The following is a 23,491-nucleotide window of genomic DNA, read 5'->3' as shown; positions in this document are numbered from 1 at the left end:
CAGTAACTCATCAGATGTCAATGAGCCAAACACTACTATAAAGACTGGATTTTTAAAAAAGATCCACTTCAGTCAAGATAGCTGCATACACAGACATGGCTCACCTCTCTACACAACCACATCAAAATTACAACTAAAATATAGAACAACCAGTCAAAACCATCAGGAATTGAGTTGAATGGAAGTCTGACAACTACAGAATTAAAGAAACCACACCCACCCAGACTGGTAGGAGATGTTGACATGTAGAACAGTCTGGTCCCACACCCATGTGTGGTGGGTAAAAAATTGGGAGGGATATCTCAGGAGCAAAGGGTCCCAGCCCCACATCAGGACCGCTGGCCCAGATTCCAATGCCAGGAAGATAAGACCCAATAACTTCTGGCTGCAAAATCCAGTGGGGATTGAGTAGGTGGAAGAAACTTCTGGAACCCTAAGAAGTTCCTCTTAAAGAAGCCACACACAGACTCACCTATGCAGACTCATTCCCTCTGAGCTCCAGCACTGGGGTAGCAGCTTGAAAGGAACCAGCATACTGGGAGAAACTAAAGTGTCTGGCATCAAGATGAGCAGAAGCTGTTGTCCCTTTTCTAAACCATCCCACTACAGAGCCACTAAGCCACAGAGCTGGCAAGCTGCTGCCATATCTGAGATTCTATCAATCTGGCTAACACTGACCTGCCTTGGAGATCCCCACAGATTCTGCCCCACCCAACTTATGGGCCCACTAAAACTGCTTTTCCATATGAATGGCTGGTCTTGGCTCATGCTGTACAACTTCCTAAATGCTCTCAAGCAGTCAACAGCTGGCCTCAGTGAACCCCAGGCCCAGCACCAGCAGCAGCCAGCCTACGTTCATAGCTTAGCATCACCAGGGAATCTCCAAGCTCAGCAGAAGTAGCAGCTGTCTCAGATTGCTTTATAGCCAGTCAAGGTGGCCCTGGACAAAACATAGGAGGGGGCTGACTTTGGCCAAGTACAACCAATGGACAGCTACAGACCATGTTGGAACACCACCACACTGTCCCTGCATAGACTGATCCTCCACGGAGGGCAAAGGGTAGTGGTAAATGGTAACATACAATCCTTGCAGCTGGCTGGCCTGGGTAAATCCCTCCCATTGATCTGTCAACAGCAAGCAGGGCTCAACTACAAGAGGAGTGTGTACTTAGCTCACATGGAGGGCACACCTCAAGTACCCAGTTGGGTGATAAGGGAGGCTGTGTCACTGTTCCCTACAGGACACCTACTACAATAGGCCATACTACCAAGACATGGAGTCATAAAAGCTCTACCTAATACATAGAAACAAACATAGGGAGGCTGCCAAAATGAAGAGACAAAGAAACATGGCCCTAATGAAACAACAGATCAAAACTCCAGAAGAAGAGCTAAATGAAATAGAGATAAGCAATCTATCAGATGCAGAGTTTAAAACATTGCTTATAAACTCTTGGATGCTTGAGGAACTTAGTGAGGACCAAAACTGCATAAAATGATCCAGTCAGAAAAAAAGGATACACTAAATGAAATAAAAAACAATTTGCAAGAAAACAACAGTAGAGTGGATGAGGCCAAGAATCAAATAAATGATTTGGAACATAAGGAAGCAAATTCCAACCAATCAGAACAAGAAGAAAAAAGAATCCCAAAAAGTAAGGATAGTATAACCAGCCTCTGGGACAACTTAAAGCATATCAACATTTGCATCATAGGGGTGCCAGTATCAGAGAAGGAGCAAGAAATTGGAAATCTATGTGAAAAAATAATGAAAGAAAATTTCCCCAATTTGGTGAAGGAAATAGACACGCAAGTCCAGGAAGCACAGAGAGTCCCAAACAAGATAGATGCAAAGAGGCCCACTCCAACACACATCATAATTAAAATGCCAAGGTGAAAGATAACGAGAGAATCTTAAAAGCAGCAAGAGAAAAGAAGTTAGTTACCTACAGAGGAATTTCCATAAGACTGTCAGCTGAATTCTCAAAAGGAACTTTGTAGTCTAGAAGGGATTGGCAAGAAATATTCCAAGTAATGCAGGGACTACAGCCAAGATTGCTCTACCCAGAAAAGCTATCATTTAGAATTGAAAGGCAGATAAAGAGCTTCCCAGACAAGAAAAAATGAAAGGATTTCATCATCACCAAACCAATAAATTCCTAATAATTTATAGGAAATGTTAAAAGGACTTATTTAAGAAAAAGAAGAAGATCAAAACAATGAACAATAAAATGGTAATAAATACATATCTATCAACAAGTGAATATAAAAAATAAATTAAGCAAACAAGAAGAACAGAGACAAAATCATGGATACAGAGAGTGCTTTGATGGTTGCCAAATGGGAGAGGGGAGTGATGAGGTGAGGTGATTAAGAAGTACAATAGGTAGTCACAGAATAGTCATGGGGATGTAAATTACAGTATAGGAAATGGGGTAGCCAAAGAAGAACTTATTCACATGACCCATGGACATGAACAATGGTGGGAGGATTGTCTGAGGGAGTGGTGGGTGCTGGGTAGAGGGGGACAAAGGGGGACAAATTGGGACAACTGTAATAACATAATTAATGAAATATAATTTTTAAAACATTCAAAAATCTAAAAATAAATAAATAAAAAGATCCAAATAGGTGCAGTTTATGTCAGGTGAATTTTAAATGAAGATAATAAATGTTAAAAGTTAAAGGATATAAAAAAAATAAAACATGTCAATCAATCCTAAACAAAAGAAAACTGGTGGGTCTATCTAGTATCAGACAGAATAGGCAGAGAAGAAATATAATGATAAAGAGAGGAATTTCATAATGATAAAGTGTCAGTTCAACAGGCATGAATTCATGTGTGCCCATAAGATAACCTCAACATATATAAAGCAATATTTGACAGAAATAAAGGATATACAGACAAATCAAACCTCATAGTTATTAATATCTCTCTCAACAATGGATAAAGAAAGCTTCCCTGGCTGGTGTGGCTCAGTGGATTGAGGACTGGCCTATGAACCAAAGGGTCACTGGTTCAATTCCCAGTCAGGGTATATGCCTGGGTTGCAAGCCAGATCCCCAGTAGGGGTCACGCCAGAGGCAAACACATATTGTTGTTTCTCTCCCTCTCTTTCTCCCTGCTTTCATCTCTGTCTATAAATGATGAATCTTAAAAATATAGATAAAGAACGCAAACAAAAGATTAGTAAGGATATAGATGATTTAGCCAATATCTTTTATGAACGTCACCTAATTGACATTTATAGAATAATAAAACCAAAGTTTGCAGAATACACATTTCTTTCTAATGTACTTGCAAGAACATTCATCAAATACACCATATTCTGGTCCTGAAGCAAGTTACTATAAATTTCAAAAGATTGAAATGATACAGTGTATAATCTTGAACCATAATTGACATCAATTACAGGAAAAAGCTACAAAAACCCTCCAACTATTTGAACAGTAAGAAGCACAAATAATTTGTAGATGAAAGAGCAAATCATAAGAGAAAGTTTTTTAAATGTTTTGAATAAATAGTAAAGAGACTATATTATACCAACACTTATGGGAAACAAACAGCTACAGGGGTGATAAGAAAAGCTGGAGCTTAAAATGCACATACTGCAAGAGAAGATAACTGTATTTTATTCCTTAACTCTCCATATTGACAAGTGAAAAATGAAATGCAAATTAAGACCAAAATAAGACAATTAATAGATGAGTTCAAAAGTCAATAAAAAGTAGAAAGGAGGAAAACCACAAATATAAATGGTAAAGTATCCAAGCTACATTGAATATATGTGTCATAAACAACTAGGACCAGCTGCGGCCAAAAAGTGTGGGCTTTGGAAAAATCAATAGACACTTGAATCCCACTTCTGCCACTGTCCAATGGTTTAATCTTAGAAAATTACTTAACCTTTCTGTGTTTCAGTCATTTAAATCATAAAATGGAGATAATAACCCTCGGAGTTGCTGGATGATTTAATTCAATAATATATTTCAATCACTTGACACAAAACTTGGTTTGACATATGTGAATTTTTTAATTGACAATCCCCACCCCATTGTCCCTGTCCATGGGTCCTTCTTACATGTCCCCCTTCTTTTTTCCCATTACCCCCCTCCCTCCTAACCTATGGCAAATTTCTTCTTTTCCTTCCTTCCTTTCTTTTCTTTTTGAAGGGACATGTTGATTCATCAAGACCTCTCTAGACAACTCCTGATTGTACAACCAATTCAGTCCATTGATTCAAAGTAAATTCATTAATCAAATATTCAAGCCATACAAGTCTGAATAACTTCTCCAAAGTATTCTTACTGAGTTTTCATTTTCAAAAATGACCATGGAGACTATTGGAGAAAAACCACAAACAAGATGACAAAAACCCTAATCTATAAACCACAGGCACTTCCAGACTGTTCATTTTAAACAGTAGAAAAATGGCAACATTCAAACAAAGACAGGTTTTTCTGGCTTTGTAATGCTCTTCACTAATATGGAAGGTGTTATGCACACAACATTGGTCAATAATGAATCCGATTTAGCCTTAGAGAACTCCATTTTTCCCTATTCATAAATGCAGAAAATATGTATGTCAAAATATACCAAATTCCACTCCAATGTGATTAAGCTTTGGTCCAAGAAGAACTGGAATTATATTACTATGATCTAAAGGTGAAAAAAAGAAAAGTGCATTAGTATTATACCAATCTTCTATAAGACAAACATTTGTTATAATATGCTTATTCCATGTAATGAAGATTCTAACAGTCATCACTTTATATCCATTTTAATCATATTTTCATTACATAATGGTTGCAGTGAATATTATTTGTTGTTTCACTTTCCATCAACTTCAAAGTTTACACTGCTAGAAAAAGCACATTGAATTTAGTTTTTCCTCATTTCCAATCTGTGGCTTCTGCTCACCACAGCTAAAAGTGAGAAGAAGACATTCATCCAGGGAGACAACCAAACTTGCAAGACTTAGAAGATGCAAAGTCACTGGGAAGTGTCTTTCTCTTCTGCCTTACTCCTTCCATATGCCCTTCTCAACTGTTGGGTGCAAGAATAAAACTCATACGGGGTAGGCAAGGAACTCACTCTCAGGTGACAACCCTACCATCACAGAACACTGAGAGGAAGGCCCTTCAATTGTGTACCCTGGGTGCCTCACCTTAGTCCTAGCCCTGTTAGGGTGTCCACAACTTCAAGCTCAGCTCTATTTTTCTTCCTCAGTGACTTTTGACCCCAACTCGAGGTGCATAAATATTTTGCACCTTTGCCCCCATCTCATAATTCTTAGCAGATAATCCCCCAACAGCCCATCACTGAATGCTATAATACAAACTAAGGTGGCAAGTAATTGCACAACACTGAAAGCAAGTGTGGTCATACATTGACCCTGCTACATATTCAAGTTCGTGTTGCACCTATTATTAGCACTGGCAACTTTTTCAATGACCTGGACTCTCCCTGCTAGTACATCTGGTGTTTGGGGGGCATTTACAACTAATGTCCAGATCCGCCTTCATGGGGTTTGCAGGTGCTAAACAAGGGGAATATGCCTAATCATGAGGAATAAAACATGACTCAGGAGCTCTGGTGTGGCACCCACACCTAACTCCCTCAGAAAGCGGGGGCTACCAAGTGAAGAGTGGAAAAGGGAGTGGACCACTCTGTGGGCAAGAACTGGAGAATGAAACTAGGGCAGTGAAACCCCAGCATGTCCCAGTTCCTTTAACATTCAGACTCACTGGGCAAGTCTGAAATTCAGGTAGGCAGGCAGGAAGAGGTGAAATGGATCCAAAAAACTGACTCTTAGGTCTGAGAGCATTGAGGACTAGGAAAGAAAAAATAGTTTTGTGTAATGGGGAAAATTGCTACTGATTATCTTCCTCTGGATCCATCTCTAAAACTTGAAATGTATCATTGAGAATCCAGAGCAGCACCACATTTGTAAGGCTGGTGTAAAGTGAAGAGTACAATCCTATTTAAGGTAACAGAAGGAAGAAAATAACCTCAGTGTATGCTCCTAAATTATAGCACAGAAATTGTCAGCATAGGAGGAGACATCACCAGATCAGCCAGAGAAGGAGATTAAGAAATGAAGATGCCAGGAGAGTGAAGAGAACTGTAATTCAAGGCAATTGTGCTCACCAAGTGGTGGCTGAGAGATCCACATCCATAGCCATAGGTGAACTGTAATAAAGATACAACATAGAGCAGGTGGGAGCTCAGAGTCCCACTTTCCTCAGCATAGGCCATGATACCTCTTGACTATTGACTTCAACTCTAAACTCTACAGTTTAAAAGCATGATGGAAACTTCACCAAATCCAAATGGAAATGGACAGGGTGGTTAAAAGTCGAGACTTTTTGTTGAATGAGGCACAATGGAAGGAAGTGTTGCTGGCCCAACTGATTCACTCAACAGACATGTAATGAGCACTTACTATGTACCAAGTGCCAGGGACAAGTATGGGAGTTGCAAAATGAGGAATATAATTCAGTTCAATCCCTTCTTTCCAAGAGGTTTGCAATCTACTGCCAGAGATAGACCCATGACCCAAATTCTGACAGCAATCAGAAATATGAACAAAAGCCATGGGAACACAGAGGAGGAGAGACATTTGAGCTGAGTCCTGAAAGATATAGTTGGCATCCTCCAAGAAGACAAAATAAGATGGGTGGTTAAGGCAGAAAAATAGTACATACAACAAGGGGTGGGGAAGTGAGGCAATAAGAGACCATGATAAACTGTTGAGCTTGCCCCATCCCTGGCCCTGTTCTCAATACTGTACACACATTTACTCACTCAGTGTGCAAGCAGCCCAAAGAGGGAGAGACCTGCGTTGTTCCATTTTGCTTGAGGTATCTGAGGCACAGATAAACATTTAATTCACCCAAACTCACAAGCTCACAGGGCTGTTGTGAAGATTATATGAAATGATTCAATTAAAGTATTTGGTATAGTTTCTGGCCTATAGCAAGTGCTCTTTTAATAATGAATATTCTTATTCCTTCCTGGGAGAAACAAGAGAAGAGCTGATGGGCAAAAAGCAAAGATAGATGGGGTAAGAGTGTTGGCAGTAGAAGTATCAAGCAACCAGAGATTTACATGAGATTAAAGAATATATATATACATATATATATTCGTATACACAGATGAATATATATGAATATATGAAAACATACTTTCATATATTTATATTTATATAAATATATTTTTCACATATATACATATTTTCATGTATATATGAATGTAAAACAGAAGAATTCAGGAGATGTGAGATATGTGTGTGTGTGTGTGTGTGTGTGTGTGTGTATCACATGACATAAGATATTTGAGTTTCAGAATTTAGTTATGGGATTCCCAGGTTATGGGTTGTAGCAGGCAGAAAAATGCACTCTCCTGAAAAAGTCATTCATATTCTAATCACCAGATATTGTGAATGTTAACCTCACAATAACTTTTTAGTCATATTGCAAAGTTACTTTTTACCTCATGGCAAAAGTAACTTTGCAATATGACTAAATGAAGGATTTTTGCATGAGGAAAGTATCCTGGATTATCTAGGTAGGCCCAATGTGTAGGGGGGCTCTGTCACAATAAGTCTACCAAGATATGATCTGCTTTGGGAGGAAAGGCTGACCAGTCTCTCAGAGGAGAAAGGCCTGGAGCTTCTCTCTCAATGGGCTTTTATTGGGTTTAGTTTACATAGGAATACAGGGAGTATACATAAAGCTCATCAATCATTGTCAGGCAGTAATGATCAAGGAATAGATAACATTCAAAGAACTATAAGGGCTTATTCTGAGTCAGGGTCAGATACATAGAGTGTCACCAAAGGGCCATAAAACTTTGGGAAACAAACTCGCTTTATGCTTGGACCCTTAACATTTAAACTGAGGGTATTCTTAGCAAAGCAGGTTTCGTAGGATTTTATGCATTCTTTCTTAGGCCTGATCACCCCAGGGAACCACCTGTTCCTGCACAGGGCTGCATCCACCTCCGTCATTGTTTCAGGCTTACGTCAGGCAGGGGAAGTAAGGCAGCCAAAAGATTAGGAGACTTCTTACAGATAGAATGAGGACTCAGGCTATGACAAAGCTGAGGAGTGAGGGTCCATCACCCCTTTTCTATAGTCCCCTAAGTCCTTCCCTGATGGACCCTTCATGACTATGCCTGTCTTAGGTTGTTCCTCCCTTGAGGAATCTTACCCATCATTGGCTAACCAATCATCTGCCGGCCAAGCAGGGGTATATGAGAGAGGGGATAAGGTTTTATCTCCTTAGAAGCTTATGTCCCTAAGGCCTTTTTACTCACCCTTAGCCATGGAGGGTTACAGCTTCTGAAACCAGGCAGGGCAGTTCCTAACACCAATGTAATTACACCAGTCCTCATAAGAGGGAAGAAGATGGGTTGCAGTAAGAAAAGGAAATGTGATCACTGGAAGCAAAGGTAAGAGAGAAATCTGAAGATGTTACACTGCTGGCTTTGAAGATGGAAAAGTGGCAGGAGCTATTGAATGCAGGTGGCCCCCAGAAGCTGGAAAAGACAAGGAAACCTACTTTTCTCTAAAATGTCCAGAATGAATGCAATCCTGCTGAAACCTCAATTTTAACCCAGAGAATGCATTTTCAGACTTCCTACTATCAGAACTATTAGATAATAAATTTGTGTTTTTGAAGACACTAAGTTTTTGGTAATTTATCCATTAGAAATAAATGGACTATAGCTATGTATGTGGATGGATAAAATGAACAGGAACAATGGCGCCAAAGCAAAGTAGCTCTAGTAACTGTGAGCCCACTATTTTGTTGAATGAGTCTTCACAAGAGTTTTATTAGATTGTGGAAAAGAATGTTTAGGATAAATAAGCCACCTATCTTCAAATACATGAAGGAGCTGTCATTTTAAGAGGAGACCAGGTTTAATCTGTGGAGTTACTAAAGAGAAGCTTCATGAAGGCATACTGGACTCAATGGGAAAAATGACCCTTAACAATCAAATATTAAAATCTGGACCTGTGTAATTTGGTAATTTCCATGGTAGTTCCCAAAAAGCAACTGCATGATCCAGTGATGCCATATGAAGGAAATCTTCACTGAGTGAGGTTTAAATTACCTCTAGGGTCTCCATCACTCTAAAACCCAGGCTTCAGTTTTTCCATTATGTATAGTCTGGGTTCATGATAAACCAGATTAATAGCTGTCAGCCCAAAATGTACAGTCCCTTTCCACCACCATATCTGTGCCCATTACATTCTCTTTTCAGAGTGCTCTGTCCCAAGCATGTCCTCGTGCCATCCACCATGGTCAGTCTCTAAGACCCAACTCAGACAGAACTTCCTGCACCTGTTCTCACACTGGACTCCCTCACAGACGACATCAGGTTCATAAACGCAGGTTTGAACTGCACGGGACCACTTACACGCAGATTTTTTTCAATAACTGCTATAAATGTATTTCCTCTTCTTTATGATTTTCTTAATAACATTTTTCTGTACCTTACTTCATCATAAGAATAGAAAACAATGCATATAACATACAAAATATATGTTATCAGTAAGGCTTCTCATCAAGAGTTAGCTATTAATAGTCAAGTTTAGGGAAAACCAAAAACTATACCCAGATTTTTGACAGTGTGTTGGGGAGTGGTGAGGGAAAGCGACCAGCACCCCTAACCCCTGTGTGGTTAAGGGTCAACTGTACTATTGTACCTCTATGTGGCTTATCACCTCTCCTGATTATAATCAAATTCTTTGAGGAGAGTGTGTTACTTCATTTCATATTTCCCTGCTTCCTTTCCCTCACAGTGTTGAGTAGTTTATTATATACAGACATTTTCAATAAATATTTATTGAGTGAAAGCATATGCTTAATAGCAAAAGCCCCCACAATATATTCAAATACCAAATAAGATAGCTGATTCATGGGAGGTTCACCTTTATGGACTTTTAATTACTGTCCCCCCCCAAAAAAATCTTTAGGCATAGTGAATAATGCCAAAATGGTTTTGACCCTTATATTTGAACTAGTAATGTGGTCCCAACTCCAGCTAAGTTGCCTCTGGCTTCCTGTACTACTTTAGAAGAAAATATTCTGTTTTACTAAGATACATTTGTTTCCTCCCAATTCAAAAATTTCTCTTACCTCTAACTATTGTTATATTGAAGGTGTTGGTGACATTAAATAATTTTCCATTATGATAAAGGAAAAACATGCAGGTGTAATAACCCTGATCATTGAGCTCTGCATTCTTCCGAAAGGATGGGTTTTTATTCTTCTCTATCTTTTCACAGTTCTGTTTTATAAACAAACAAGTTAAATTATTTTAAGTAAAAGTAGTATCATATTACAATAATTCAAATTTTAAAGTTAAAGATCTGCAGAGAAAAAAGAAAAACTAAAGGAAAACCAGCAATTTCTAAGTAAATGTCTCAGTGATTTGGCACTGCCTTTACTGGAAAAACAAAATACAGTCCTGTTACTGTTATGATCACTATCATTATTAATATTACATGGTGGGAAGTGGAATGTTGGGGACACTATAGTTGCTTTCATAATTTTCTTTTAAACTCTCTTTTACAGAGAGAGAGGGAGCAAGGAAGGGAGAGGGAGGAGGGAAAGAGGGAGGGAGAGAAAAAAGAAGGGGGACAGGGAGAAGAAGAGAGAGATGAAGGGAGAGAGCTAAAGAAAGAAAGAAGAGAGGGAGAGGGAGAAAGAGAACAACATTCTACAAAAAAAAAAAAAAAAATCCCTGCTTGGATCAAAACTTTCTACACAATTTCATTTCATAGCACTTTCAATCTAACGCTATCCCAAGGGTGGGTGGTGAGTATGGGAGCAGAATTATCCACAAAACTGAGTACTTAGCAGACTACTCACTCACATGATATGTTCTACCAGAAGACAGTGGATTGATTAGAAATGCATCAAGAATACTCAAATCTATAAACACACAAACATCTCTCTCACAAATTTCCACCTAAGTCACAAGAATTGATTAAAAAAAAAAAGGCACTTTCTTCAATCCAGCCATCAGTCACCCACAGATAGGTTTGAAGCAATCTAAGAACCAGATGGGAAAAATGGGAAATAAACTGCTAATTCTGATGAGGTGCCATTGTTCCTGCAAATACCAAATGAGGAGAAACTGCTGCCCACAGAATTCCCTCTCAAATCTGCCATAGCTGGTGGCAACGAGGGCCAGGCCTTGAGGTTGTTTAGAATGGGCCTGTAAAGCACCCACATGTGTACCTCATATCAGTAAATTGTTTCTGTATACCCCAAATTTTTATAAACCCAAACTGATTTTTCCAAGCCATTAAAATGAAGAGTCCTAAGACTCTTCATTTTTTCCAATCAATTGTTTACTGATTTAGCTTTCTTGCTCCCCTCCCCTCAGGTAGGTCATGATCTGTAAACAGGCTATAAATACTTAACCCTGAGGTCAGCTCTGTAGCTAAAAATATTCTCTATGCATTTGTTCTCTAAATTAAACTATCTGCATGTTGGAATTTCTTAAAACCTGGTACAATTACCTCAAATTTATATGTACTGTCAAGTATTTACGGCTTTCACAGGAAATGGAGTCAAGTCAAATGGGGACTGACTCAGACGTTTAGAAAATATTTTGCCTAAGAGCAGTCCTTGAAAAATCACAAGTAAACAGTGTTCAAGCAAAAGGAACAGAGTTTCAACTTTCCCAAGGTGTTCTGTTCAGACCACCCTTTCTCATAGTTCTTCAAAGTTTCCACAACCAAGTCATGTTTTTCAGGTTTGTTCTTCTAAGGGAAGAGTATAATTTGTGTTGTGTGAGTGCATGCATATTATTTATATACTTTTGTATATTATATCTGTATACATGTGAGTGTATAAATGCTTGCGTATACATAATATACATGTGAGTAAATATATATGTATGTATATATGTAATTATACATGTGTGTATAAATGCAGGTGTATATATGTATGTAAGTGAATGTGTGTATATGATATACATGTGAGTGTATAAATGCATGTGCATATATATTATACATGAGCACATATATGCATGTATATATAATATACACATGCATGTATATGCATGTGTATGTAATATACATGTGAGTGTGTATATAAACCTGTACGTATAATATACATGTGGGTGTATAAATGCATGTGTATATGTAATATACATGTGTGTGTGCATATCATAAATATGTATGTACAATCTCTATAGTATTGTCTAAAAGAGCTCTTACAACTCAACAAGTAAAAGGTACATCTACAGAAGAAAATAGACAAAGAAAGTAGACAATCCACAAAAAAAGTAACATTAAAAGGCAACAAATATACAAAGATGTTTAATTTAATATTAAGAAAAGAAATATGGGGAAACACACTAAGAGTTACAGAACTTTTGCATGGTCTAGAGTATTCCATCCAGTGTGGTGGCTGCATAGGGAAAGAGGGCTTTAAACTGGTCTAATTCCCTAGAGAGGAGTTTGATGTGTAGCAAAAGCCATAAACATGCTCATAGCCTTTGATCCTACTTTTAGGGATTTGGTCAGAGGATAAAATCATATGTACATGCTGAGAGTTATAGGAATAATATTTATTTTAGCCTTATAAATAATAGCAAAAAGTAGAAGCTAAGAAATGTTCAATGACAAAGGATTAGTCAAATACAAGTATATACACAATGGAATCCCATAGTTAAAAGAATGTTTAAAGATGTGGAGGAATGATCACAATATAATTTTTAGTGAATAAAGAAAAAAAAGAAAAAATACAAACCATTAAATAATACCACTTCTTAAAAGTAGATGTTTATGCAGAAAAAAAGAGAACAGTCTCTGGCTGGTGAAATTATGATTTCTATCTTCATTATTCATTTTTCTATCTTCCAATTTTATAAAATGAATATAATCAGAAATATATACATAATAGAATTATAATTTAAAAATATATGTGGTAGAAGAAAATGAAAATCTTTAAATTAGTATTCCTAAAAAATAATTTATTAAAAAAGAAGAAAAATGAAAGAAGGACAAAAGAGAGGAAGCCATTATCATTTATGGAACATTAATATCGGTGAAGAACTGTGTTCTATGCCTTGTGTATAGGAACTCCTTATAGCAACCCTAGAGAGTGCCCACCTCAGAGATGGCCACAGCCTATGTGAAGTCACACAACTTACATGTTATAAAAACAAAATGTTCCATAGCCACCAGACCCTCATTTTGGAATTTTGTCTTTTCTACCAAGTCTTAAGTTAAAGTATTTTAAAAGTGTTACCTTATACAACAACGTTCTGTTGACTAGTTTTTTATAGTAACTATGTTCATCGCAGGATATTTGCAAAGCTCGTTTAACTTCCACAGTTATACTAATTACTTGTTTTTCAGCAAAACAGCTGTGTTTACTTCTTCTGATGACATTTAATCTCCATTCATGAGTATCATTTCTATGAAATAAAGGTTTAAAGATATTAAACACCGTAATGTTTTTCTCTGACTTGGGCCTTGCTGTACTGGAAAAAGATATATTTCCAGTTTCTCTGTGTCAAGTTGTTTATAAGGAATGAGATGCATGCGTATTCCCATTTTATCAGGCCATATTGCTTTCTACCTCTGCAATCCTGAGTGCTAACACTCCACAAATACTAACTAGAAGAATGTCTCCACATCCAAGGCACTGCCCCAGAATGCTGGAAAAGGCAGCACCTCACAGTAGGAGGATCTCAAAGTCTGGTGTGAAGCTAAGGCCAATGGACCCAAAGCAGTGACCATCCACATCCCCGTCAAGGCCAGTCATCCTGGTTGCAAGAACCACACCTGATACACATAGAGGGGATTTAAGAAACTCTAGCCCACTCTTCTGAGGCCCCTTACTAAGTCAAAGTTGCTGCTTGTCATCCTAGAACCTGAAAAAGGCTTCACGGGTGCTTTTTTCTTCACCTTTATTTCTTTACCTTTTCATCAAAAACTCTCCTGCATCCACTCCCCTCTTAATGGATTTCCTCCTTAAAATTTGATCTGACAAAGTGATTTTCCCTGCAGGATTAGCATGTTTGTCTCCAGAGATATTTGATCACTTGCAATAGAATCCTGAAAAATTAATGGACTAGGGTCTAAGGAGACAATTCCAGGAGTCGGGTCTGGTCATTGATGAATCCCACATGAAACCACAAAGCCTTGCTCACCTAAATTAGTGCACACAGATACATGTGTACACACATACACACAAACACAGGGCACTGTGAACCAGTTGCACTATATTTTAAAAAGTCTGTATCTTCAAGGTTCCCAGGTCTCCAAAACAACCTGCTCTCATGCAGGCTGCCTTTTTTTTCAAAACCATTGTCAAGGCTGCTGTTTCCATCATCACTTTAGTCTCATCTTATTCATCAGTCTCCAATACCCTTCAGAGTTTATCACCTTAGCCACTGTGAGCCATGGTTTTCCCCTCCTTTCCCAGCCTCTTCCTTGTCCCTGCACACCTCTCTGATAACCTACTTCTATCTGATTATCCCACTGTTTTCCTAATGTAGGATGTATTCTCTACCTTCCTTATTAGAGACAGTTAATGCCCTCTGCCCCTGTCTGTTTGTAAGCAATGTTAGTAGATGACTGGCTCTTCCCCTCAGTTTGCTTTCTCTGGCCTATCCAGAATACCTCGTGCATTTCCATCATGCTTTCATTCAGGCAAGGTTAGGGAGAGGTTCTTTCTCTTCCCCAAAGCAAATATTCATTCTATCTTACTGTGAAAAGACTCAGTTGTGCCCCATTTCTGGAATCATCTCTCCTAAAAGTTCATATAAAATTTGTTGATTAAGAAAAAGAGTTCTTGATTTTCTTTCTGACTCCTGGGGTTCCTAGATATAAAAACAAACCAAAGTGACCTCATTTAGTAAAACCATAAGGGTGATATTAAGGTTTCACTGTGATATCTCACTTTACTTTCAAAGGTACTGTTGTTGATGATCAGAACTCACTTCAGAGGTGCTCATGAAAAAAAACGTATGGAATTTGGCAACATAACCATTCTCCTGACCCTGAGCTATTTTCTACAGGTCGGTCTCAAATCTGTATAAAATACATACATGCACAGATACATAAGTACATATATAACATCACAAAAGTACCAGATAACCCTGTCATCTATGTTCTCACTAATAGTCCATCACTAACAGTAACAAAGAAAACTTCTCCCAGTTACTCCTTTCCCATTTCATCAAATAAAAAGAATCAAGTTCAGCAATAAATTGTTGACACATTTAGTTAGTGGTTCTCATTTCATGGCACTATGACTCTGATTCTGAGTATCCTGGCAGTCTTGGGTTGTCATGAGAAGACTGCACAAAGAAACTTGTGCTTCCCTCTCTCACTGGCTCTGGTTATAGCTTTGTGACTGGCTGCCGCACACACAAATCCTTCACTAGCACTGCCACCTGGCTCTCAACAAACCCTTGAAAGCTAGACTAACATGTAGCTACACCAATTCCAACCCCACTGTCCAGCCTGAGGACACCACCCAGGAGGTAGCATGCCCCCCTTCACTACATGTCCATGTCATGAAGCCCTAGCCATTTGTTTCACTTGACCAGCAGCACTAGACAACAGAAACACCTAAATTTTAAAAGAATTTCATTCAATTTTCACTTATCTTTGGTAAGAATCTCCTAAAAGGAAATCATTTAAAGGTAATCTCCTTTCATTATTTTCATTTCATTAAGATCACTAAGAACATAAACACAGGGGTAACATTTAATTTAATTTTTCAATAATGAAGTATTTATTTCAAGTTGTAAGAAGAGTAGGGGAGAGAAAATTCATGGATTATCTTACCTTCCAGATTACTGTATACTTGATTTGCTGAACAAAGTTATGGAGTGCTTTGAAATATACTAACACAAAAAGAAAGTACACTTACCCCATTTGGAAAAAGTAGGATCCACTGTCATCCAACTCAACTGGCCAAAATTCCAAAACATAATCATGCAAAGTAATTCTGGGTGAACTGCTTGACCTTAGCTCAACAAGTCCATGTGATTCATTGCTTTTGTACCATTTTATGGTGGTTGGCTCATTTTCATGCTCAGATGAAGATAAACAATATTTCAAATAGAAAGGTTCCCCTTCAACAGCAGTAATATGAGGACGTAGAGTACAGGTTTCTTAAAAGATTAGAACAATAAAAGAAAAAAATCAAATACAGAGTGACATAGACAATTTTCCAACACTACAGCACTTTCTGAACATAAATGACAAAGTTTCCAACAGCTTCTCCCAAACTCTTAATCTACCATAGCTAGAAGATAGATAAATGTAGTATAATTTTTTAAAAGAAAATGTTACAGATGACAACTTCCTTATAAGGGAAGCCACAAAATTCACAGTGATGCCATGCCTTTCCAAAAACATCCCTAGCAGAGGAGTCTCCACTGAAAAGAAAACAAGAAACCTAGAGACTTCAGAGCTTTTCATTTGCATCATCAGAAGTCTCACCTATCTTGCACTCAAACAGTCCACCCAGTCATCCATTCCCCAGGTAGGTGTGGAGGTGGTTAAAGATGTTTCCATGTAGCTTAGAGTGCATGCAAATTTACTACCTCTCTAGTTTACCCTGTAGCTAACCAAGAACTGATCCATATCACTCCAAACTTGGTTATCTGTCACTCCCCCTCTTTGAGCTCCAATTTCTGTCTTTCTCTCTCTCTCTCTCTGTCTCTCTCCCTCCCTCCCTTTCTCTCTTTCCCCCAGTCCCCCATCCTCTGTCTCTTAACTAACCCAGAAACTCTGGATTTCAAAATTTATCAGGTCCCTTCAGTTACACAGGATCATCATTCACCTCCTTTTGAATTTCTGATAGTTCAAAGTCAGCATAAATAAATGGACCTTTCCTATATTCTGTCCTTGGGTGGCTCCAGGATGCCCTTTAACCTCATTTTGAGAATAATAATCCTTAAATTGAGTGGAGCATTTCCCTGAGAGCATGGAAAAACTGTCTTTTCTGTAGTTAGGGTTTATTTCTAAAAGAAACAGTCAGGTTTTATCTCAATGTTGTTAACCACAGTGTAAAGAGGAAGTGGTTCAAATGGTAGAAGTATTCTTTCAAAACATGGATGTTAAAGCTATTATACTCAAAGCACAGGAGGATGAACTTGTGTGTGGTGTTTGTTATAGAATCTCTAATTTTACATTTCAGTACTTCAACAGAGAAGGTATGATACATGTATAAATGTGGGTGTTAGTTTTAATTGACACTCAAAGAGATGGCAAACTATTAACAGTTTAATTTTTTTGTTTTAAAGATACATGTATGCATTTTTAAAAAGTAAACAAACCATAGAATACATGTTCTGGATTCTTTCGTGTATCATTATGTCTATGTGGGCATCAGTGTGGCTGCATGTGGCAATGGTTTGTTCTTTTTTTCATAGTTATATATTGTAGTATCCAATTGTGCTGTCATTTGACTCTTCATCCATTCTGTTGATGCTGAGCATTGGGTTATTTCCAGGCCTTGGCAAATCTTTAAAAGACTTCTATAAACACTCGTCCTATGTTTTTGATAGACATATATATGACTCATTTCTCTTTAGAGGTAGTTATCATTTGAAGAAGCTTAACCTGGAATACATACTCTCCAGGGGTGGATGGTTGTCAGTTGAAAATTTCCATTCCCCAGGCAGCTAATGGCTACAGATATCAACTCATGTTTAACATCACAGCGTTTGTTGACTAAAAAGTGGTTTTTATTGTGGAAATAAATTGAGCTCAAGGTGTATGGAATCTATACAAAAGACACTCCTGCAAATTGTCTTGAGTTTGGACATAACGGGATGTTGTCATCTAGCTTTAACTGGGTTAAACGAACCCTACATGTAGAATATGCCTTCCTAGAATAGCAGTCCCCAATCTGTTTGGCACCAGGGACTGGTTTCCTGGAAGACAATTTTTCACAGACCAGGGATGCAGTGATGGTTTCAGGATGATTCAAGCACATTACATTCAAGCTCACCTCCTGCTGTGTGGCCTGGCTCCTAACAGGCCTGGACCAGTACTAGGTGTGGCCCAGAAGTTGGGGACCCCTGTCCTAGAGTAAACCCTCCAAGGAATGTGCTCTTCAAACACCTAAAGGACAGAGAGCTGGGACCCTGGCAACCTAATGAAATAGATTGTATGACTATTTCTGAGCCTGAAACATGTTTTTATTGTAACCTAGGAGCAAGGTCATTAGTGTATGTCTACAGAGTGGAGGACCCATGATGCACACTGTCCTACACCTTGCTTTTGCACTCAGCAGTTTCTGACAGATCATTCCATATCATTCTGAAGAGCAAATCTACCTCCTTCCTTTAATATCTGGGTAATATTGCATTGTGTGGATCTCAACAATACATAGATCCATTTAAGTAAATACATCCCCAAATTGAACTTGTATTAGTACTTAAAAATATTAGTAGCTTCACTCCACCCTCTCTTTCAACAGCCATTCTTGAAGTAGAGGATATGGGTTCATGTGTTTCCTTCTCCTAGATAATAGATTCAGGCAAATCAATATTTGTTCCCCTGCTTTCTATTCAAAAGCCAGAAAAAAATATTGCTAATCCATCATAGAACTCTGCTGCCAAGAATCCTGATGAGGCCTCAGAATTTTTCTCAATAAAAGTCATCAAGTGCTAATAAATTAAAATTGGTATTTGACACCTGCTATAAAACCTTTTTGTCTTCCCTACCCTAAGAAGTATAGTTACTCTAACTAAAATTTTTCTTAAGATCTACAAAGTATTCCCACTTACATCCTGCCCTGCATTCCCTAAATTAAGAGGGATCTTTGCCTTCATTTTGGGAAGGAAATAACTTGTGTAAAATTTTCTAAAAATCAGTAATAAAAACAATTGTGACCTATTTGGTTTTAAACAACATAAATCAGATTTTCATCTCAGACAAATGAAATTTATTTCAGGATCTAAGTTTTTGCATCCTGCTTTCTCTACATAAATTCAGAAGGCCAAATCTTTTCTATTTCAGTAAATGCATATGATTCACTATTTGATCCCATTACTATGAATTTTTATTCTTTATGCCAGAGACACCAAAAATATGGCAACCTTCTAAAGTAAATTGAAAATCACTAATTTTAATGAATTCAGCATCTTCAATGGCCACTTCTACATAAAAAAGTCAAAACCTTGATATTCCCTCTAGACTACCAATAACATATGTTTGTGAATATTACTTACCTGAGGTGCTTATAAACATAAGTACCAGAAGTGTCAGGGGTAGTTGTCCACAATGCATATTTAGGATTCTACTTCTACAAACTTTTCTGGAAAACAGAATAAGACAGGTTCAGCTAAAACTTTCAAGTAAAAGTATACCTGTCTTATAAAGATGTTTTAAACTATCTTCTGGCACACAGAATTTTTTAGAAATGGTACAGGATATTTTCATATCCCTTAACATAGTCACTAATTCTTCTTGAAACTTTCAGCCAAGTACAATTAATAAAATTTCAAGGTAATGAATTTCAGCATCCAGAAGAAATCCCTAGTAATGCAGTTTTCTAATACAAGAGAGCCAGGTATATTTTAGGCTTGGTCTACTAATTTGCCTCCAAGAACAAAGTTGAAGACAACAGTATTTGTAGAAAATCTGTTATTCTATGACTAGACAGTCTTCAATCTACTGAGATATGTTTGACAGTTCTGCCCCTGTAGTAGGGAGGGAGGGAGGGAGGGAGGGAGGGAGGGAGGGAGGGAGAGAGAGAGAGATCCAGTAATTTTTTCTCTCATCCATCTTCTTGCTTCAGATTGTAAGTTTCATAAGTTAGGAACTAAGTATACTTTTTGCATAACTGCATCACTAAAGTCCAGCACAACGCTTAGTTAGCACTTAGTAAGTGCTCATCAATACTTCTTAATGAGAAATAGGTGTGTGGATATGTGTGCATGATTATGCATTCACATGCCCATATGTGTTTATTTTAGGGAAATGGAGAGACAAAGTGGGAATTGCATACACTCCAGACAGAAACAGACTCAATGAACTGAAATCTGTGTTGAATTTCGATCTTACTCCAACCCAACTTTTATCCTACTAGTTACAAATTTAGAAGACAGAATAGGTGGGAAGGGTTCATTGGGGCTCATATACCAGGTCTGAATATTTCATAAACAATCCCATGTTACTTTTTTTTTATTTTATTGTTGCCTAAATCCATGTTACTTTTAGACCAGACACCTAGGTTTACAGAATTAAGGAAGCACAGCATCATGGAAAGAACTTGGTTTCTGGGACGTATACACCTGGGTTGGCATTCCAGATTGCACCTTGACAAGCTGTGCAACCTTGGGTGAGTTACGTAAAAGTCTCTCAGTCTGTTTGCTCATTCCAAGGTGGAAATGGTAAGAATGTCTATCTCCAACATTACTGAGTGATTAAAGTAGCCACTTGGCCCAAAATAATTCTCATAACAATTACATATTAAAAAAAAAAAGAAGAAGGAGGGGGGGAAAAATCCCAGATAAATCTTCATGATTAAGTTGCCAAATCATTTACATCAAACTTTATGAATAACATCACCAAGTATTTGATGTAATTTCTAGGAGATAATAATCAGAGACAAATGTAGACATAATGTAGAGACAAAAGGTTTAAGTGTGTATGGAAAGTACCAACTGTTCATAATGAAATTAGAGTACTTCTATGGTTTAAAATCAACTCCCCTGACACACACTGACACACATTTTGCTATTAACTATCTATTCTCTTATCTAAGGTAGAATAAAAAGTGTTATTTCCTCTGGTTAAGATTGACACAATCTTGTAAAGAGCATTGCTGGTTTATTGGTTTGGGTGTTTTGTTTTAATTTTCAAGGTCTGCTAAGAGATGGAGTTATTATGAGATAACTCATCATTCTGATGATTTAACTCTGAGTTTCAATATGAAACATGTTAAGATTTCAGTATACAAATTAGCTGATATTTGTACCATTATGTATGTGTATATATAAAATTATGGATATACTTATTGTGGATTTAAAAGATTAAGATATTAATTATGAAATTTATTTCCAAAAGAAAAGCTATTCTGAGAAATATCATAGATACCTTAGTTATAAAGTATATGTTAGAAAATACAAATATTAAATTTCTTACATGTTGAAATTCTGAGGATTTTTTAGTGTTATGTTTGATATTGATAACATTTTTCCCTTTATATAATATTATAATTTATTTCTTCTTTCCTTATTTTGAGAAGTTTTCTGATATCTAAAGTAATATATGCCAATTATAGCAAATATATAAAATGAAGATTGAAAAGAAGAATATAATATCAACATGTATAATACATTAGAATGTTTTGTTGAACTTTGTATATTTTCAAATATCTAAGATGCTGTTTAAATAATTTCATATCCTGCATTCCCAACTTCATAAGTGAGCATTTTTCCTCATCACAAAAGTCTTTGTCATCATCATTTTAATTGTCACATAATATTCCTTCATATGGGTAAATTATAATTTATAGCTTGTATTTTATTATAAATAACCCCCATAGCCTCCTTCTCATGTGAGTCAGTCATATTGTCTATTGCCAGACTGGTTAGATTTAAATTCTCACTCTACTCTTTAGCAGCTGACTAATGCTAAGCAAGTAACTTATCTTCTGTTCCTTAATTTATTTATCCATGAAAGAATATAACAATACTACCATCCAGAGCTGTTGTGACAGTTCCATGAATTACTATACAAAGTATCTAGAGAATAATAAATATCAATTTAAGAGTAGTTATTATTATTCATCTATATTTCTTATTATTTTCTTGATGTCAACTACATGACAATACAAAGAATACATTTTAAACATGATAAATACATACTGCCAAACAGAACTCCAGAAATGTTGTCAAAATTCCTATCTCCTAAACAGTGCAAGATGGTATATACCAACCACACCCAAGGAAGCATTAAGCATTCTCATTCTTTAAATCTCATTAGATATTCAAATTAGTACACTGTATCTCATAGTTTTTTTAACCTGCATTTCTATTGGTATAAAGAGAGCAAAATATTAGTCATGTATTTTTTTGTTATTTTTCTTTCCATCTGTATGAACTATTTTTATGCCTTTTGTTCCATTTTTAGATGTTTAGTATTTTCTACAACCTGTTGTTTAGTTCAACTTTTAATTCCTCTTTTGATGTTTTTAACATGTGAAAGATTTTATATTTATGCAGTCAAACCCTTGCTTTGTCAATTCCTTTACTTTGTGATTTTTTCATTACTTTAACATTTAGAACATTCCCCTCAGTGGTCAGACAGATAGTTATCTGTATTTTCTTCATTGTTATGGCTTAGTTTGGGAGGTTTCTTTTACATTTCATTTTTTTATCCATTAACACATAGTGTTCCTGTTTGGTATGCAGATCAGGTCAATTTCACTTGTTTTTCCCAAATAGCTACTAATTACTTCTCTACAGTGAGTTAAATAGTTCTGTCTTCCCTTTACAGTTTGTTGATACCATTGTCATAAGTAGTCCTCCCTGAGCATGCTATTAAAAACTGAAAGAGAAGACATTTGCTCAAGTGAGAATACACACCAGCATGTGTGCATGTACACACACTTCTGTCTTTCTACTCTCCTTCCCATGTTGTTTGTTTTTTCTTTTTATAGCACCTTTCACTAACTGACATTTTATCATCTTATGTCTGATTGCTTGTTTATTTGCTGAATTAATGAAGGCATTAAATTAATGAAGGCAAAAATAATATGCATTTGAGAGTCTTAGGTGAGCATCTGATCCATTGTTACATCTGTATAATCTTCTATGAAATGTTTCTTAATCATGATACCTTGAAAAGTATGTTTTAACAACTGATGTGAAATTTAGGGCACTCATTCTCACTTGGAAGTTGAAAAAAAATGATGCCCAGGTTCCACCCAGACATCTGGAGTACAGCCTGGGCATCCTGATTTGTAAAAATCCTCTAGGTGATTTTAATATGCATCCAAGGTAGGGAGACATTGATCTAGGGGACTTCTCTGTAAATGTAAAAGTGAATTCAATATACATTAAATATGTATTTAATGATATTTTAGATATATGGACTCTATGGCTTATACATATATATGTATGTGTGTGTGCATGTAGGTGTGCATGTGCACACACACATACACATACACACAAACTTCCCCTAAGTCACTAAATGGCACAAAGTGTTCTCTAAATGAAAAACACTCTCTTCCAAAAAATGTGACTTTGGGTGAGGGTCAGCTACAAGCAGGCCACTCTCTCAGACCCCCCAAGGTAGTACAGTCCAAGGAACCTCCAGAGTGTCCCAGTAGTAATCTCCTCAGCCCCTGATTCTGCCCCACTGTATTTGTTTATGGACCCCACCCTGAGTAACATGACCATTCTCTAGAGGAAGAATAATTTACAGAAACCCATAGTTTCTAAGCCACTTCAAAGTTCTTTTTTTTTAGACTTCCGGCCAAG

General features: G+C 37.1%; 1 protein-coding gene across 4 annotated transcripts in view; it reads right to left on the bottom strand.

Moving 5' to 3' along the window:
- The window catches only part of IL18R1 (interleukin 18 receptor 1), a 43,517-nt gene that overhangs the window by 16,112 nt on the left and 3,914 nt on the right, over positions 1–23,491 (bottom strand). For all 4 annotated transcript variants that reach the window (XM_024571880.3, XM_053925752.1, XM_024571881.3 and 1 more), the window contains 5 exons: positions 19,232–19,317; positions 15,916–16,159; positions 13,279–13,447; positions 10,150–10,300; positions 4,598–4,660 (listed from right to left, as the gene is read on the bottom strand). In XM_024571880.3, coding sequence (XP_024427648.1) covers positions 4,598–4,660; positions 10,150–10,300; positions 13,279–13,447; positions 15,916–16,159; positions 19,232–19,289 — 685 coding nt within the window. In that variant the 5' untranslated portion in view covers positions 19,290–19,317. The remainder of the gene's footprint in view (positions 1–4,597; positions 4,661–10,149; positions 10,301–13,278; positions 13,448–15,915; positions 16,160–19,231; positions 19,318–23,491) is intronic.

Source organism: Desmodus rotundus, chromosome 5 (genome assembly GCF_022682495.2).
Source record: "Desmodus rotundus isolate HL8 chromosome 5, HLdesRot8A.1, whole genome shotgun sequence".
NCBI classification, from domain to species: domain Eukaryota; kingdom Metazoa; phylum Chordata; class Mammalia; order Chiroptera; family Phyllostomidae; genus Desmodus; species Desmodus rotundus.
Note: the sequence above shows the minus strand (reverse complement) of the source record. Positions and strands in the feature narration are given on the sequence as shown.